Source organism: Sinocyclocheilus grahami, unplaced genomic scaffold, assembly GCF_001515645.1.
Source record: "Sinocyclocheilus grahami isolate Dianchi unplaced genomic scaffold, SAMN03320097.WGS_v1.1 scaffold136.1, whole genome shotgun sequence".
In the NCBI taxonomy this organism is placed as follows: Eukaryota; Metazoa; Chordata; class Actinopteri; order Cypriniformes; family Cyprinidae; genus Sinocyclocheilus; species Sinocyclocheilus grahami.
The window spans coordinates 2,050,246-2,070,476 of record NW_015505315.1 but is presented as its reverse complement, the minus strand read 5'-3'; the positions used below and the strand labels follow the sequence as shown (position 1 = coordinate 2,070,476).

The window sequence follows — 20,231 nt, the reverse complement described above, 5'->3', positions numbered from 1 at the left end:
TTAATTAAGAATTTGCAGCTTTACTCGCAAACTACAATTCTTGTTCATCAACAAGGTGAGAATCAGACGTTATAAACTTAAATATACTTAATTTAATTTAATTAATTGAAAAATGTAGTATAGTAGTAGTAATAGAATATGTTTGCGGTCGTAATGATGACAGTAGCACACACAAAATAGTAGCTGTTCTGTGCTCCGGCGTGGTTAGCGATTATGGAGTGATGAGAAGTTCCTCGCCGGAAAACCGGATCAGACCTGACTGCAGAGTACAGAGAAAGAGGAAGCTATGAGTAGGCAACCAATAACAAACACTGAGGTTGGACAGCATGTCGGATACATACTACTGTTTAAGAGTTTTGGGTCAGCAAGATTTTTTTAATGTTTTTGAAAGAGGTCTCATGTTCACCAAGGCTGCATCTATTTGATCAAAAATACAGTTAAATTAAACTAAATTACTTAAAAAGATTTTTTTATTATTTTATTTTATTCAACTTTAAAATGTAATTCATTCCTGTGATGGCAAAGCTGATTTTCAGAAGCCATTACTCCAGAGTTACAGTTCAGAAATGATTCTAATATTCTGATTTGATGCTTAAGAAACATTTCCTATTATTATTAACATTGCAAACAGCTGTGCTGCTAAATTTTTTGTTTAATCCATGATCAATTATATTTTTCTGCCACTTTTGAACAATTTAATCCATTATTGCTAAATAAATTTATTAATTTAAAAAATCTTTTTAAATGGGTCATTAAAATTCTACATAATTCCAAATTATTTCATCTAAAAAATAATAACATAATAAAATAATGCAATAAAATGTTTAAATGCTATATGAATCTATAGGCATAACAACATTATAATGTACAGTATGAAAAATAGATTGATTTTGATATTTAAAAATAGAGGAAATGAATGTGTAAAATTAAGTATCCAAAATTAGCCTCTAAATGTCATATTTACAATATTGTGCTCTAATGACAGCTGATATCCAAAACAGTACTGGTATATTGTACATCTCTAATTGCCCCCAAAATAGCAGGTTAAGAGAATATTTCAGCTTAAATACAAGTTGAGCTCTATCGATAGCATCTGTCGCACACTATATGATAATTGCCCAAAAGATTTCCATTGTAAGCACATGTTGACACAACTGTCAGCATGTTTATTGTTTTATTTTTACAAACTGGGGCTTGATTTGAACTTGTTCTCAGTGGTAATAAACAGCACGGAACAGATGCTGTCGACAGAGGTCGACTCCTAGTTAACCAGGAGTATTCCTAAAGACACACCAGACCAAGTTAAAATCAGAGCGCACAGATGTGGGACTGAAAATATATCAAATCAATGACGTGGAGGTATTTAGGCGAGTTTGATGTCATGGAAGAAAAGCCCTCCAGGAGACCATCAACTTTAACATTTCAGGTTGCGGGGGATTCTTGGTCCCTCCAGCTGAAACATCGGTGGTTAAAAAAACAGCTGTTGCATAGTCACAAAAAACGGGCATCGCCATAGTTACAGCTGTCAGTACACAATAAACAAACAATGACATGGTGGGATGTAGAGCAGCCTGGGGCATCTAAAGGCACCTTAAGGAGCTGCCCATTTATCAAATGTTTCAGTACAGAGAGCAGAGAAAAGTTCATATGCAGCATAACCTTTCAGCAGCTTGTTTTACAGTGACGATTAGCATGGCCAAAAGCCAGGCATGACAGATATGATAGACTATCATATCTACATCCTCTCTCAACAACACTCAGCCCTTGAAACTCTCTAATTAACTCATTTTCTCAGAGGAAACGGAAACCTGAGAGGTAAAAGTGAAGAAACCTACTATACAGAATATTCACAGCTGCATTTATTGTATCAAAAATACTGTCAATTGTTAACTAGTCTTACAAATTAAAATAACTGTTCTATGGGCGAGTTTTATGTATCTTTTAGCGCTGAATTAGATGGCATGTTTGAGAGGTAGGTGGAGGAGGTCAGATATTCACGAGCAGTTGATTAATGAGGTGTGGGGTCAAAGGCGAGCCCAAAGCTTATCGTCTGCTATGATAGTGACACTCATTGGTGCCCTGGGACACATCCGCAGCAAGCCAACACATGCGCACATGGAGCCATTACTAATAAAACATGTCAGAGCTTAATTGCTTCATTATAAGTCATATACATGTGTCTCCAGATTTATTTGGTTTGGGTCAGTGTTTCTACGATGCTTTTTCCAGCAAAATGTAGCAATATTTCAGTGTGAACCACTTTTCACTGTACTGCCAATGGGAAAAGCAATGTCAGCTTCATGAAGCAAACTTGTACTAAGTATTCAGACCTTTCTTTAGGTTTACATGATGAATCTTTGCAGGGTATTTAGTAGGGTAGAATTACCGAATCCAATCCATAAAAATGGAATAACACAGAATGTCACAGAATTTGGGAAACTTGGAAGAATAAATCGAAAGGAGGGCCGTACACTAAATTAAATTGCGATATGAACTAGTGTCTGAGAATAATAAACCACAAAAAGTGCTAAATATAAAGTCTGCATGTTCTGCATGTCTCTGTGTGAATGAGCATGCACAGTTTCATCTACACATATGAAAGCATGTTGAAGAAATGACAGTAAGATATGTCTGTCATTTCTTCAACCAGCCTTCTAGTTTTTTTAATTCAACTGCTAATTCAAAATTATTTTTGACTATTAAAATTTAATTAAACCATTAAAATGGAATTCAGAAAACTGTAATTGAATGGTTGTATTGTTCTGCCAGCAGGTTTGTGACAAATTACTCTTTTTGAGTGAGTCATTGAATCATTCATTCAATCAATTTGTTTAAACACATTACAACATAAAAGGCATTACTGGATGTATAATGTAAGTTACTCAATATTAACTTTTTTGTTGCTGTTATTTGTATGTAAGCAATAAGGTACTGTATCGTGAATAAATCTGCAACCCCTTCAGCCGTGATTTATTCACGATACATCACGACCTCGAGTACCAATTATTGCTTTTATAAAATGGTTACCACACAATAAAAAATATTAAAACCAAAAACGTATGTATTGAAATGTAACTTTTTTTAAGTTAAATGCTGTCCTTCCGCTAAAAAATAGTTCCTGACAGCAAAACTTTTTTGAAGTTAAATGCTGTCCTTCCGCTAAAAAATAGTTCCTGACAGCAACAGTAAACGGCAAGAGAACGTTCCGATGTAACATGCCTCATCTAATGGAGCTTAAATAAAAACAGAGAATAGGAGCTCTTATCATCTGCTGTGTCATTTATTTTTTTAACACCATATATGATATTTTCTCACACACATACATCTGCTTATCTCTCAGCATGAGAAAACGTTCGTTTCCCATCTTTTAGTTTTATAACAGACCGATTCGCGGCACAGAGCGAGTTTGCAAGCGTCATTACAGTGTAAACTGATGGACATAGCTACAGAATCATACCTGAAACAGAAAACTAATAAATACAGTAATATTCCCTCCTCACTTCGGAAACTGTAGGCTTCCACACAGACGCGCGCCGCACATATCTCTGCATGAGAAGCATTTATTAGACGGGGGAAGGGCGGGGTCTCAAAATTAAAGATGAGAGATAACGCCAGCAGGGGTCACTCATACTTCATTAAATAAATAACAAACAGTTAATTCTGCCAAAATACATAATAAATGAAACCGTTTTGATGCTATATTATTGATTGCTTATGTTGCTAAGGGTGTTGCTCAGGGATACACAGAACCGTTGGGTGAAGAGTTCATAGCCGTGCTGTATCGTGAATAAAACACCGCTGCTGACCAATCAGAATTGAGGAATGGAACTAACCGTTTTATAAACTTCATTAAATAAATAACAAACAGTAAATTCTACTGAAATACATAATACACAGAACTGTTTTAATGCTATATTATTGATTGTTTATGTTGCTAAGGGTGTTTGCTAAGGGTGTTGCTCAGTGATACACAGAACCTTTGGGTGAAGCGGTCATAGCCGTGCTTTATCGTGAATAAAACCAAAGTCCTTTTAAGGCAAGTCATGTCACTCGGCGGCCATCTTTGAAACGCCTCTCGGGCATGCAAGTGAAACTCTGATCTCTTTGAATGGGGAAACATCAAATTCTCCAAAACTGTTTACTAAGCTTGCGATTAAATTTCATATTTGAAATCCCCAAAGAAATCTTTGTCATAAATGTTGTTTATTTTGCTCAATGGCGTTATAAAAAGCTTATTTCTCAGACTAGATCAGCCAGTGCGCATGCGCAGTCCTAGGCGCAAGTCTCAGAACGCTGACTGTTTCTATAGCAACCGGGACTTCTAACGGCAGCTGCAGTGACATGCTGACTTTACCGATTAGCGACTGGTTCTTTTGCTCAGAAGGCGAGGTTTCGTTCGATAGAGCGGCCATATTGAGCGTTGCATTTTTCCCCATTCAAAACTATACAAGTGACACGTATTGGGTATTCTATAGTCTTTGATAAAACACAGCTGCTGACCAATCAGAATCGAGGAATAGAATTAACCATTTTATAAAAAAACAATATAACATGTATGCAATCATGCTGTTGGTCTGAATATATATAACACAATTTTCAGCACAACAATCACTCAAGCTAATATGAAAAAATAATGCTTAAATATTATGCATTTGATTGGATTTACATTGGTTTCTTTAGGTTACAGGAAGTTTTTTTTATAAAGTTGGGTTCTTTTTACAAGGTTTACACATTGTACACAAAGCACATAATGCATGTTTATTGATGTGAAAAAATCAATGAGTGCTTTACTGCTCTTGCAGACAAGCTAGAGTGAAATAAATGATAAAATAGGTGTATCTCTATTGCTTTATTGACTTTTGTCTCGTTCCTGTTCAATATTTGCAAACAAACTTTGTATGGTCATATAAAACATGGCCACCAACCTACCATTAATTCAGCAACAATGACTATACTCAGCACCTCCTGACAGGCCTGGCTTTACTAAGTGGGAAGTGCAGCAGTTGTAAAATAGGTCAAATTACTCCAGTCATCGGTGTCTGAACCATATTCAGTCTGGCAGAGCCATTAGTGCCAGAAACAAACTTCTGAGAGGGCAACCGACTCCCTCTAGGTTTCTAGGTTATTGTGAACTAAATGAGGGGGATATTTTACCTTCGTAACCACGAAGATATAATAAATATACTGTGCTAAAGATGAGCCACTCTGTCCTGTCTGATTGGTTTGGAGATTAAATAAATATTGAATGTTTTCTTAAATACTGGCTACAAGACACAAATTCATAATATTTGGAGACCTGTGGTGTCGTAAAGAATCCATTGGTCATGGGACAGTGCGTCTTCCTGAAAGGCTTGAGCTGCACTCATCACTGAACTGAAGTCATCTTCTCTCTTTAAGACTAGAATTTTAACCTCTGTCTCCCAGACTGCTGAACCTCACACATACCGTCTGGCTTTGGAATTCTACCTAATCCCACCCTCCACGAACAGGCAAATCCTTGCAGAATAGCTGTGCATTCAGTCAGTGATTTAACCCCCTTCTTTTCTTCATGCCCCCATGTGTTTGATCCCGCGTACCCCGACCCCTCCCATCTCACAGGTGGCAAAGTAAACACAGGGCACTCCCAGGGCTGAGGCGGTGCCCGCAAAAGCACATGCTGTGAAAACAGCGGTAGACTGTGGCAGGCTGCTGCAATGATCTGGGGCATCTGCTCCCACCATTAAACACAGGGCAACAGGGTCACTCGTCTCTCTCCAGCCACGCTGACCTCTCCTCTTATGGCTAACAGCTTTCTTCCACTAACTCAAGGCAATAAGATGACTTATAGCCGCTTTTCCACTGCAGGAACTTTCCCAATGAACTACTACTCGGTGTGTTTCCACTGCAGGAACCAGGATCTAAATAAAATTCCGGGTAAAAAATTGCCCCTCAGAAAGTCCCTGCTCGCGAGGTAGTACTTTTTCAAAGGTCCGGAACTTTCGGGGGCGGTACTTGAGCGTTGAACATGCTGATTGGTTGAGTTCACACAGCATTGTATTTCAACCACCATTTGCATTTAAAAAAAAATTTATATTACTGTTATTGTGTCATGAAATGTAGTTTTAAAAGTATTTCAGGTGAGAATGTAGTTGTTTAAAACTCAAATCTGCAGTTTATTTATAAAAACAGCGCCTATTTGAAAATGTGCTTCGCCGATTTCGGAGACGGGAGCTCCACACGAATAAGCTGGCGCTCAGTGCTCATGTATCCCGACGAGAGCAGCCTCAACTCGGCTAGTCCTTCTGACATTTGCCGCTGGCTCTGATGTCTCGGTAGTGGATACACATAAGATATAATTCGTTTTGGGTAAATCTTAACAGATAATCTTTGGTCTTTATTCTATTAATCTATTAATATGTTCAAATTAAAATTAAAACAGGCAATGTTTGATATAATATTTCGTTTCATTGTAATGTAGGCCATGTACCTTCCCTGAACATTTCTGCGGCTATTAATATCTGGCGCTCAGTGCTCATGTAGCCCGACGAGAGCAGCCTCAACTCGGCTAGTCCTTCTGACATTTGCCGCTGGCTCTGATGTCTCGGTAGTGGATACACATAAGATATAATTCGTTTTGGGTAAATCTTAACAGATAATCTTTGGTCTTTATTCTATTAATCTATTAATATGTTCAAATTAAAATTAAAACAGGCAATGTTTGATATAATATTTCGTTTCATTGTAATGTAGGCCATGTACCTTCCCTGAACATTTCTGCGGCTATTAATATATTTAAATGAAAACGAAAAGAGGCAGTGGTGTTTAATATATTTCGTCTTATTGTAAATACAGTGAGGAAAATTGCAGTAGCCAAGGTGAGCTGACTGATGTTATCAAGTACACTGCTGTTTGCAGAATTACCGGACTTGCGTTGTCCCATCCACAGGAGTTCACACTCCTGAGTTGAACTCACGAAGTCCGAACTACCGAAGATGCAAGTCCGAAATTTGCGTACTTGGTATTGAAACGCACGCAGACCTACATCACCAGACTTGCCTATTCTTCTCGGTACTTTAGTCCGCGATGGAAACGCAGACAGCAACAGGTCTGGGGGGGGGAAAGGTTCATGGGAAAAAAAGTTCCTGGTACAATTGTTCCGGGTAATTTCGGTGGAAACGTGGCTTATGTGAGATAGAATTTGCCAAAATCTATAAAAGTGATCTCAGCAAATACTGAGAACTTGAGTATTTCAGTTCATTGCAACAACATCTGCAATGCATTTAATTTTGAACATGGAAAAATTGATGTGTATTTTTATATTTGCTAGAAATAATACTGACGTTAAAGGGATAGTTCACCCAAAAATGTGTGTGTTTTCTTGCACGTAAATAACGCACGCACGTGGTGCTGCTGTCATAGAACACGCATGTGCTGCACCTTGTTTACATGCAGAGGAAAACACGTGCATGTGTCGTGTGCATTCTCATAGTGTCAAAAATTTCAGTTGTACCACTGATGTCACATGGACCATTTTAACGATGTCCTTATTACGTTTCTGTGCCTTGACTGTGGTAGTACCCTTGCTGTCTATGCAGGATCAGAAAGCTCTCGGATTTCATCAAAATATCTCCATTTGTGTTCCGAAGATGAACGAAGGTCTAACGGGTTTGGAACGACATGAGGGTGAGTAATTAATGACAGAATTTTAATTTTTGCATGAACTATCCCTTTAAGTTTTCTGTATATTTTTCCCTTTACTATGGAAAAACAAAAAAAAATTACTTAAATGCAAAACATTACTAATTTAAACTTTTGATACTTACTTAGCTTACTGATGCTTTGAAGACTATCACAAAACTACAGTGACCCAGTAGTGCACAACAAAACAAAATCTCCACAACACAACGGATACAAGCCGCAACACAACAAAATTAGCACAACATAATGGAAACAAGCCACAACACAATGAAATTAGCGCAACATAATGGAAACAAGCCGAAATACAATTAAATTAGCACAACACAATGGAAACAAGCCGCAACAGAAATAAGTCACAACACAATGGAAACCAGCTACAACACAACGAAATTAGCACAAAACAATGGAAACAAGCCACAACACAATGGAGACTAGATTCAACACAACGAAATTAGCACAAAACAATGGAAACAAGCCACAACACAATGGAGACAAGATTCAACACAACAAAATTAGCACAACACAAGAGAAACAAGTCACAACACAATGGAAACAAGCCACAACACAACAAAATTAGCACAACACAAAGGAAACAAGCTGTAACACAATGAAATCAGCACAACACAATGAAAACAGGCCACAACACAATGTCATTAGCACAACACAACCGAAACAAGCCACAACACAACTAAATTAGCACAACATAATGGAAACAAGCTGCAAAAAAATGAATTGTAGCATTTGGACCAATCAGACACACAACTTTTTGTTATATAATGGAAACAAGTCGCAACACAACAAAAACAAGCAGCAACACAATGAAATTAGCATAACACAATGGAAACAAGCAGCAATGCAACGGAAACAAGTCACAACTCAATGAAGTTAACAAAGCACAACGAAATTAGCACAACACAACGGAAACAAGCCACAACACAGTGAAATTAGCACAACACAACAGAAACAAGCCACAACACAGTGAAATTAGCTAAACAAAGTTGTGTTGTGTTGTGTTGTGTGCACTACTGGGCCACCGTACAAAACTACTATTTACACCACATGTACACATGTATCCACATACATCTTGATGGAAATTCAGCCAAATTTGTGACAGCATGTAGAATCCATCACAGAAATCCAAACATTCAAACTGCATGGCATAAAAATGGAAGTACAAAATCAATTGACGTAAAATTTTCAGTAGCAATGCAGCTCTTGCCTGAAAGTGACAGTTATGTCATCTAGACTGAAAATCTCTGACATTGGCCTCGGGCCAGCAGGACATGCTTATTGTTGAGCCCACTGAATATAAAAAATAATAATTAAAACATGGATACTTGGATTTGATTTATCAAGAAACTCTCATAGCACTACTACTAAAAATGTAATGCACACTGTGGAGCATAACCATACTGGATGCAAAAATGCATTCCACTGCCTCAGGACTTCTCCTCTCGTTCACACTGTCTGTGTTTGTGGGTCTCATTTCATTCATGTCAGAGTCATAGCGTGTGCCACTGTAAAACTGAAATCTTCATTCAAGCATTAAGAACATCAAATACATCTACAGACGATGCACATAATGCAAGCTAACATCTGCCACATACAAATCAACCAAAGAAGACCAGTATGTAATTTACTTTCTTCAAATAACAGGGTTAACATTCTTTTTTGATGATAATAGTCCAGAATCGCCCTATTATTAGTGTATTGGAATTACAGTGTAATTTTGCATTAAAACTTTGCTCACAACCAGAAAACCAAAGCCATTGATCCATGTTATGCACAAATGATGAAAAACTACTTTCAAAAATAACTGGACAACTCCCGACGCTATGATGTGGGTTTGCACACATCTTTACATTTGAAACCACACTGGTATACAAAATTAACACTTTGTCTTCATTAATTTCCACTCTCTTTAAGATAAAGAAAGAAAGAAAGACACCCAAAGCATTGTCAGAGTGAGTGGGGATGGGAGATGACTTTTGGGACATTTTAAGAAAAGCCGCAAGATTTCAATGCTGCCATTTTCTCAATAAACCATGTTAGCACATTTCTCGAGCTGAGCTTCCTGCAGTGAAGCCCTCCCAGTACAGGACACCCCGCAAGCATGTATTTAACCAACATCCTGGAGGACCTCTGCAAGTGCCCTGCAGTCCACCTCACACAATTATCCCACATGTATTCTATTTGTTTTAGAGACATAACAAACTTTACTGTCAAATATCTAACAGCTTAGTCCAGCAGTTAGCAGATGGAGGTGCTTTGCTTCAATAATGGGGGTAAATGGATTCCATCTGGGACCTTTTTGTCCATTATGTCTGATGGGATGCAGAAAGAAAGGAGCTGGCTGAAGACATGAGAGAGGAAATAACTGAAGAACTGCAGGGATCCTATTATCACAACATCAAAGGTTTTTCTTTTTTTGGTTTTTTTTGACACAGGCAGTAAGGATCACCACTTTTTTATTTAATTTAAAAAAATTAAGTAATTTAATTAAACTACTGTGAAGGGAACTGTGACTGTGCAAATGTATTGTTAAATACAATTATTAAAAAAACTGTTTCAGGTGGTGTTCAAGTAAATATTTTAAGTCAAATGGGTTCATCTGGCAAAAAGTTTGGGAGTCTTTCCTATAGCATATATTAATGGCACTGCAATGTTTTTAATGTAATAATGTGTGACAGGTGATCACATAATTACACAAGTGCCTAACTACAGCCTTCTACAAAAACCACCTGACTACTTAAAGCCTATTACACTCCAGGGAACGAAGGGAAGCACTCAACCACAGTCTCTTCTTCGGGTTTCACATTCATGTGCCAGAATTCTAGTTATCTCCTTCAAGAAACACTTGTAAGAGATGTAGATTAGAGGGCCAATGTCTGCTGCCAGATAAACATGTTTCATTTTCACTTTTAACTCTCACTCCACTCATTGAGTCGGAGTCTTCACATATTCAAAGGAATATCAGATGTTGGGAATTAACTAATAAAGCACGGCCCTCAAAGCGCTACTTTATGAACAACTTAACCGCAGGGAACGTCTGTTTTATGTGGTTTAATGAGAACTGTCTTTGACTATATCACTAGTGAGTCTTCAGTGCAAGTATGGGAAATAATTTATTGGCTGTCTCTGTGATTCTATGAAACGTAATTAGCATTTCTTTGTGTAAACTGTGAGTGTTTTTAAAGCTTTCAACCATGGTATTATAATCTAGATGAGTAAGTGCTTACATGCTGTTAAAGGCTGGAAGGGAGCAGTGAGAAACCCAAAGCTGCTTATTACCCAGCTTTACAACACATCTGCATTCCACCGCTGGGTTACATCTGACCAGAGCATCAACTCTTCTGGATTCAGTGGGAAGAGAGTGTGTGTTTGTGTGCACAGACAAATAATGAACACTTCAGGGGCATTTGGATATATGAGATCTATAGCTAAATATACTTTTAAATATACTTTTAACCCTGGGTTATGAAACACTTAGATTTTTACAGTGCTAAAATTATTAGGCCTGAAATGATAGAGTGCTGGAATGTTACGTTATGTATGCAATAGACAACCAATCATAAACTAAACAGTGCTTTTCTCATGAAATACTCCTTTGCAATCAAAGAAAATTATTATTTATGTGGTGAGTAAAAGGCCAATATCATGTCAATTTCATGTATACAAAATTCAGATCTATATCACTTTTTTCTGGTGGCATGTTTTGGTGGATTCAATTCAAAACAGGAAGTCCACTATTTATAGCACAGTCACACCATAATACCCAGATATAAAACATAAGGGAAAGGGGAATAAAATTGGAAGGGGGAGAGAGGAAAAGTGATCTTGCCTCAAAAAAGAGGGCAAAAATAGATTTACTGCAACTCTTTGCTAAAGATTTGGGACACTCTATGGTGTTAGCACATGTTAAGCTAATGCAACACTCATGGTTGTAGAAACAGGTTGTAAGAAACAGACTTTACAATGATACATTCTTCAAAACACAACTTTCAAAATTGTTTTCTGGAGCTTTTTTGAAAAGATGTTCTGTCAGATGAGCAATTGGCATGTTTTTAAACTATAGTACAACCAATTGTTCGCACCCTCACAGCCTCGTTTCCATTCCTCTCAAAAATTAGCCTAAATATGGCACGACCCCAACTAAAGTCTTTTAAACCAGTGGAAGCAAGATTACAATGAAAGCTGGTCCAGTGGGTACGCCAGTAAACCTAAACAAACAAGAGACGTAACTAAAAAGAAGAAGCTGCTGGCCAAGCCTCAGATATCGTACAGCTAAGTTGTCAATGACAAAAGGGTGTTCTTTCATAGCACTATTACTCTAAGAAAGATGCATGAGCTTGACTAACATACTTAAACCTCAGTGGAGAAATTAGAATTTTAAAATGCCCGTCCCAAGTGGTCCAAGGCACGAGGTATGGGATTCCTTATAATATTTATGGCTTCTCAGAGCTGGTGTGACAGCCACTTCACCACTGCCCATTAGTTTTAGGTCTTCAAGTGAGTGAGAACAAGAGCTATTACAGGACCAGCCTGCCTTTCCTCTTCCTCACTCTCTCCCACAGCTTCTCTCTCTCTCTCTGGCATCCCTAAGCAGCCTCTACATCACTGTCACCACACAGACCACCAGGGAATAGCCCCTGGCAACTCCTATAGTGCTAACATGGCATAACACCCCGTGAATTATGAAAGGGGGAGTGGGGAACATTTGTAACTACAAAGGAGCCCAGCATATATTCACTCTGGTTTCAGTTTGTCTGTCTGCCCTCCCAAAACTCAGACAAGTATATAAATGTCCACCACGTCACCTGAGCATTGTCTCCCATGGTGCAGTGCATCTAAGTCTCAGCTAACAGACTCAGCTAGAGTGGTTAATCCAAGGGAGTCTAATAGTGGCAGGAAGAATCACAGACTGGACCCAAACATGCCCCTCTAGCTGTAGGGTATCACTAAATTGTAATATGATACATCATTACACATATTTTGCGATTCAATAAATCACATTTTCATAATAGTATTGCTATGGCAAACAAATTATTGTAAACTGACCAAGCAAGAGAGACTGAAGCTGTGTGCAATACCAGTTTAAGAGTTTCCAAACATTTGATGTAAAGGATACATAATATGATGATATCGTTTGAGAAGGACTCCGTTCCTAAAATATGAAGGCATCTACATATTTTAAGCCCAAGTTAAGATGCAGTCACATTTACCTTTGTTCAGAACATTTTTACAGGCAAAATCCAGTCATTTCAATAGAAATCCTTGTGATAATGAATTTCGCAAGAGGGCAAATTTTACAGTGGGATTCGGTGCGCTTGGACCAACAGAAGGCTGGTTGGTTTGAAAGTAACTTTTGTGTGAGCTGTGTTTTGTACATCGCTACACTAAATGGACCTTTTTTTGCCCACAAAATTTCGCTAATATGACCACACTTTTATATATGAGAAAAATAAATACAACATTTCAATAATTCATGATTCCCATTTATGTTCTCATTGTTCTACAGCCATAAGAAATTAAAACATTATCTGGAAAATATTATCTTTACATTTGCTGAAAATATACAGTATGCATTGAAAGAAAGTATGAACTCATATACTTATTATAACCATAATTAATCTCGATTTATTCATTATAATTTACACTTTTTCCTCAGAAATACATCCCTAAATAACCCCTAACAGCTTCAAGTATATATATCCACAAAATGTTATATATATATATATATATATATATATATATATAGGCTATAGGCACAAGTATCTTGAGTTATTTATGCAAAATCATGATAAAAAGAATCAGTCTTGATATTAAATTATAATGCAACTACCCAATGCATCTATACTTAATTTATGATGCCAGGAAGAAGAACCAATCATGACAACAAACATGTCTGACGGAAACCCCAAAGCATTTTCTCACAATTTCCTGCATCAGACAAGCACTACAGATCTGCTCTCGGAGTCTGTAAATGGTAATTCAGCCTCTCTCTTCCATTGATGTTTGAATGGCCCGGTGCTGTACTCTCACCGCAGTGTATCCACACAAGCTTTGAGCGCACTGACAGCTTTCCTCCTTTCCAGTCAGAGTGAATTAGCATCACAACTGCCCCTAAGTGCAATCCCACACGTTAGCGCATCAGCTTGAACCAGCAGGTCTGGTACTAAATAAACACAGCTGAAGTGCTTCAGCAGCAATTCACACACATACACACCTCACAAATTCACAGACAGTCTAGCACCCACAAGGCTGGTCTATGGGCCGGGCTGTCCATAAAAGATAAAAGAACACTTTGGCATCCAAAAAGACTTCATGAAGCACCCCCACCCCCCAAAGACCCAAGAGAGAGAGAGAGAGTCTGTGGGAAACCTGTTCAGCAAATGTGACTAACAACTTGTAACATTTGTGCATAATTGATTAATTATCTGTTCAGTCATTTGTTTTTACCTGTTAGCACAGTTTACATAAAATATATCATTTACATTCATTCACATATTGAATGTCACATAATCTCCTCTATCAGTACAATTATGAAGGCTTAACATTAATTCAGTTCATTCAATATGTGTATCAGATCCTTATTTTAAAGGTGGGCTTGAATAAGTTACTCATATAAGAACTTATTTCCTATGTCCTGTCATGTAAACTTTAACCAGGCAAAAGAAATGACAGTCTGACTGTGAACAGAAGAGACAATGAGGGGCTTGGGAAAGGTCATGTCTGAGTTCAGCATGATTGGACATGTTTGGAAAGAACTGAAATTCACTGAAGGGCAAATCTAGTGAATCCCCTGCCCTACAAAGCCCTGCTTGCAAACCATTCAAAAGACCAGGAGGATAATTAACTATACTCAGTTGTCTGCCTGGTGAACTCTGAAAAACTCTCTTTCACATTTCTGTCCTAATCATGAAATGCTGGGTTTATCTGTATATGAGAGCTAGAGAGAACATGTAGTAGAAAATACACTACCCTTCAAAAGTTTGGGGTCGGTATAATTTTTTTTACATTTTTGAAAGAAGTCACCAAGGCTGCATTTCTTTGATCAAAAATACAGTACAATATTTTGAATTACTATTCCAATTTAAAATAAAAGTCTTCAAATGTTTATATATTTTAAAATGTAACTTTCATATTGTTGGCAAAGTTGAAAAATGTAATGTTGGCCAAGCTGAATTTTCAGCAGCTATTACTCCAGTCTTCAGTGTCACGTCATCCTTCAGAAATCATTCTAATATGCTGATTTGCTGCTCAAGAAGCATTTCTTATTATTACTAAACAGTTGTGCTGCTTAATATTTCTGTGGATGCCATGACACATTTTTCAGGATTTTCGATGTATAAAAAGTTCCAAATAGCAGCATTTAATTGCTTTGGCAGTGTGCACTGAATAGTAACAAAGACAAACAATCAACAAAGCTGAGGATTTCCTTCATTTAGAACACAAAACAGCAAGTAAAGGTTTTACTAAAATATTAGGAAATAGCAGTAAATAGCTCTATCCAGTTGGAGATCATGATAAAGGCAGTGGGAAGTTTTCCAGCCATGCATGTTGACAGAGATAATTAACGGATTCACAATGTCAGCATTTCAAAAGCTAAGGCTATTTAGTCAACCAGTTGCTATCCTACCCAGCAGAGTTTGCTAACATGCTAATTGTTAGCAAGCAATGGCATCAGTTAACATAAACTGATAAGGAACGTCAAGTCTACGGTCTCATTACCTGCTCCAAAAAGGGCAGTGAATGTGTTAAAGTTACCGAATGAGTGGCCATGTGTCGAACGAATCATAACAACTAAATATAGCAACACTACCAGAATAGATCATACATCAATAATCCATGTTGAACAGTATAATGGAAGATCTCTAATCCCTTTCATTGTGGTACTAGTGCCAATTCTGGATGGCATAGTAGCTCAGCCAGTTAAAACACGTCTAGAAAGCAGGATCAGCCATTTCAAAGGGGGATGGGCTTGAACCTGTCACCAGTCATATGGAACCGTGACCCAGAGAAGGCCCGAGGATGTGGATTTGTCTATGCCTAGGCTGGAAGATCTCTGAACTTGCACAACCATGCGACCCCACAAATTGATCCGGTGGAAGTTCTGACCTCTGAACAAGAAGTAGCAGAGGAGTACTTCAGAAGCTCCACCTGCTAATCAGCTTTTACAAACTGAAGCAGCATTGGGACTGGCATTCATATGCCATCCTGGATACTGCCCTTCTAGAAGCTTTTGAACCAACCTCGAAACAGCACACATGACTAAACTAATCCACAAATCAAGCAGCATTTCATTACTACGATGATGTGTTTTGTTTTAGGGTTGGATGGAAGATGTTTGATCATGCCGCATAATCTGGGGCCAGACAATCCATTCGAGGCAAGTGATAACATCAATTGAAGGGCGCTCAGTAATTAAAAACTTTAAATGAAGCAGGATTTAGCGAGTAAATCCCTCTGTTCCTGATTTAAAGGCCGGGAGCGCCTGTTCTTTATTTTACAACTGAATCCCTGTCCATCTGCTATGTTATGCACTGTTTAACAGAGAGCAAGAGAACTAGTACAAGCAAATCAGACTTTCATCAACTCACTAACCTAATGGACAGCATTACCTCTGAATGTACCGACTGTGGGGGTTCTCATCCACATTGATTTTACTTTTGGACTGGCATTCTCGGAACACAAAACCTCTCTCTCTCTAAGCAACTGCCTCCTCGGCCTTTCACGGCACAAGGGGTTGCTGCGGATCAGCAGAGGGATGAATGGGTTCTCATTTGTACTTAATCCAAAGCTCCTCATCAAGCGGAGATGACATGGAAGGGTTAAAATCCTCAGTGACTCGTTCTTTTTCACTCCAACAAAGAAAGGGAGAGTGAAAGAGGCAGAGGGACAGAGTGAGAGACCCCTTTTTTCTAGGATATTTCCTTTTGCTTCTGTACATTTAAGCACAAAATCTAAAGGGACACACAGGTCTCGTTTGGCATCCTGTATATCTGAAACTGGGGCACCTTTAAGACCACCGAGAGAATCACCTAGAGCTTGGGCCATCGTTCAGAAAAAAAGAGCTTCAAAAGAAGGGGGAGTAGATCAAAGAGTCCCTGCAGTCTATTCAGATGCAATTGCTCTCAAATCACATTGTGTTGTCACACAGTTTTAAAAGAATGGGTCACTGCTGTTTTATTGTGGAGATGCTACCACTAATGAAAAGGACAATGCAAAGATTAGCGCTGCCAGCCAAGCTCCTGAAACCTCACTCTGTCTTTAATTGTGGAGAACAAGGGAGACAGGAAAGCAGAGCAAACACTAAACAAAAGAGCAGGGAGCAGAGGCAGAGAACGTCAGCAGAACTCTGGGTATGATTTTACAGTAGCCCACCATCCAAGATGAGATGTGATCCTCTATGTAGGAAAACATAAAGACCAGTGCTCCACTACGTCTGCACTTCAGTGCTCCAGTTGACCTGTTTTAATAAGCTCTTCTTGCACACAGCACACTATATACTATACTATATTCTCTGAGGCACACTTATACTTCCTAAGTTCCTACAGGCACAATGTATACTTTACTAACTGTAACTCGAACATGTCTGCATACTAGCAACATTGGTAGCCACTTTAAATTTTCCATGTACTTAATGAGTAAACAAACAATGGACAGCACATATAACCTTTGTTCCAAAATCTAATAAGCTGACTCTACAGTCCAGGGGACCAAAAACAAGTGAAAACATTGATTTAATGATAGAATTTTCATGCTTCTCTCTCTCTTATTTTTATTTTTTATTTTTGGACAGGTAAGGGAAATAATTATTGTGTAAAACTCATTATTATTCATGTAATTTACATAAAACTCAGAGATAATCCTACTGATCAATGTCAATATATAGCAGTGCAAAGTCTAAGTGACATAACTTAATTACGCTACCTCTTAAAATATGCTTTGGTCAAATTCAAAAACAACATCACAAGTCAATCCCAGAATGCTCTGCAACAAGATCAGTGAAAAAAATCCAAGATGATAGTTGATTACTGAAATGAAATTTTCCATGTACTTAATGAGTAAACAAACAATGGACAGCACATATAACCTTTGTTCCAAAATCTAATAAGCTGACTCTACAGTCCAGGGGACAAAAAACAAGTGAAAACATTGATTTAATGATAGAATTTTCATGCTTCTCTCTCTCTTATTTTTATTTTTTATTTTTGGACAGGTAAGGGAAATAATTATTGTGTAAAACTCATTATTATTCATGTAATTTACATAAAACTCAGAGATAATCCTACTGATCAATGTCAATATATAGCAGTGCAAAGTCTAAGTGACATAACTTAATTACGCTACCTCTTAAAATATGCTTTGGTCAAATTCAAAAACAACATCACAAGTCAATCCCAGAATGCTCTGCAACAAGATCAGTGAAAAAAATCCAAGATGATAGTTGATTACTGAAATAATTACAAACTTCCAAAACATTTGTTGAATGAAATGCTTTCATATGATGCATGATTCATAAGTTGCTGCCAATATAGATCATTTAAAATCAGTCGCTTATGAGGTTTCATTTCAGTATGAATGCCTTCTTTAAAAGCAGTTGCCTATGAAAGACATTGATGTAGCTCATTTTGGAGTCAGTGAATCTTTGACTGAGTGTAAAAGGAGCCACTTACCAGACCTGTGCAGGTGGATATAGCCACAGAGGATTCAGAATGGTTTCGGATGGAACCCTGATAGAGACAGTTATGAATAGAAGGGTCAAGGGTGGCTGTATTGATGCCCTCTGCACCCAGTGTCTGTACGGTAAACCCCTCTGCCAGCACATGGGATGGCTGCAGGTCTAAGTGTAATTCCTTGCCAAATGCAGAGACATGATAATGCACTGGACCACCAACTTCTGACAGGGATCTCTTGCTCCTTCCATGTCTTGACACATCGTGGGAAATGAAGCCTCCAAGTGAGTCCACTTCCACTGGTGTGGCAAAATCATAATCTGTGAGGGAACAAACACATTTAAAATCACCTGACTCAATACCAATCCATCACTAGTTATATTGATGACTCATCCTGCACTATAAAGGTTTTTGACCAATCAAACGTTCTCAAATAAAGAAAGGAAAACTGCACTGTCAAACCATTTCATGGGGTCTTGTCAATACTTGTTGGCTTATTTACTTCCCCTATATCTGGTCTAACTAATCCATTAAAAAAAATTTCAAATAAAAAAGTAAAGAATTTACCTCCTGACTCTAAATCGGTATATCACTGTTTAAACTTTATTTAATATTGCAATATCAACATACACAATGTCTGTATGCAAACTTTCTGTACTGTCTCATATTTCTGAATGAGATTTCAAACATTTCAGCGCCCAGTGTAGCCTGCGCAAGCTGTGGAAATGAGGAATAAATTAACTTGTATTCCTTGTAGCCACTAACCTAATGTCAAGCATTTCGCCAATAGCTCAACATAAACATACATTTAGTCAAGCGTTCCCAAACGTTTGACTGGTATTGTAAATATTAAATAAAAAGACAATAAACTCTCTGTGACTAGCTCAATACGCGGTAGATAAGAGATGAGGGAATCCTTCTAATGCGCCCACACGCGTGCTAGCGCACGACCACCGGCACAGGAAACTCATATTTGGGAGTATATTTATGTTGTAAGTCTCTTAATTCACCGGATCTGTGTGGCATGCTTCCGCGTATTTATATCTTTATGTGTACAGGTATATCCAGGTAGGGATCTTTGGTTCAAATAGCGCGCGAAAGCATGCATCGGCATCCATAACTGGCTTGTCATCAATCAGAATAGAAATACAGGTGAAGCGCGTAAAGACACAAACCTTGATAGAGGACGCCGGGGTCGCCGGTAAATGAGACCGATGTTACAGAGTGGAAGCAACAGAACTGCAAAGCCTGCAAATGTGCAAATAACTCACCACGATTAACTTGATAAGTACAACGAGTATAAAACATATGTATAATAAATAATGAATTCTCAGCGTGTCACCTGCCTTTATAAAGTTCCCAAACGACACAGTCGCCAATAATATCACTGATGTGCTGCTTACCAGAGGGACTTGTAAACTCCAGAGCAAAAGGAAAAGGCAATCCATGTTGTCATGTATGCACCTTTACTGTTACCTCTTCAAAAACGGGGAAAGGAACAATCCGCAAATCCATGCAATGCAATAATGAGACATTGCTAATTGTTTAAACTGCCCTGTTTCTGTCGTTCCTCAAGTCAAATCCACCGGGTTCATTAGGGTAACGCGCACCGCTTCTGTTTGCAAAGCGCAGGTACATACAGAACTGCTGAGCAGTGACAGTCGGCGTGTGTGTGTGTGTGTGTGTGCGTGTGTAAACTATACTGAGATAGTGGCACCGGCTGATGGGCAAAAGGTGGGGGTCTAAATGTCCACCAATCAGCGACGACCATCTGCGGGCGATTCAGTGTATTAGCGCTCCTCACTGTCCGACTGTCCATAAACAGATCACAGAGTTCATTGAAATGGGATACATGTCGTAGCACTCCCTCTAAAT

At 38.3% G+C, this 20,231-nt stretch overlaps 1 protein-coding gene across 1 annotated transcript; it reads right to left on the bottom strand.

Annotated features, from left to right (window-relative positions):
• Positions 1-211: 211 nt before the first annotated feature.
• Positions 212-20,015, bottom strand: LOC107591049 (A disintegrin and metalloproteinase with thrombospondin motifs 18-like). Its single transcript, XM_016280053.1, has 4 exons — positions 19,760-20,015; positions 19,532-19,604; positions 18,357-18,676; positions 212-259 (listed from the first exon to the last, which is right to left on the bottom strand). Exons 1-4 carry the CDS (start codon positions 19,802-19,804, stop codon positions 212-214), a joined length of 486 nt encoding a protein of 161 aa, XP_016135539.1. The 5' UTR covers positions 19,805-20,015.
• Between the last annotated feature and the right edge of the window lie 216 nt (positions 20,016-20,231).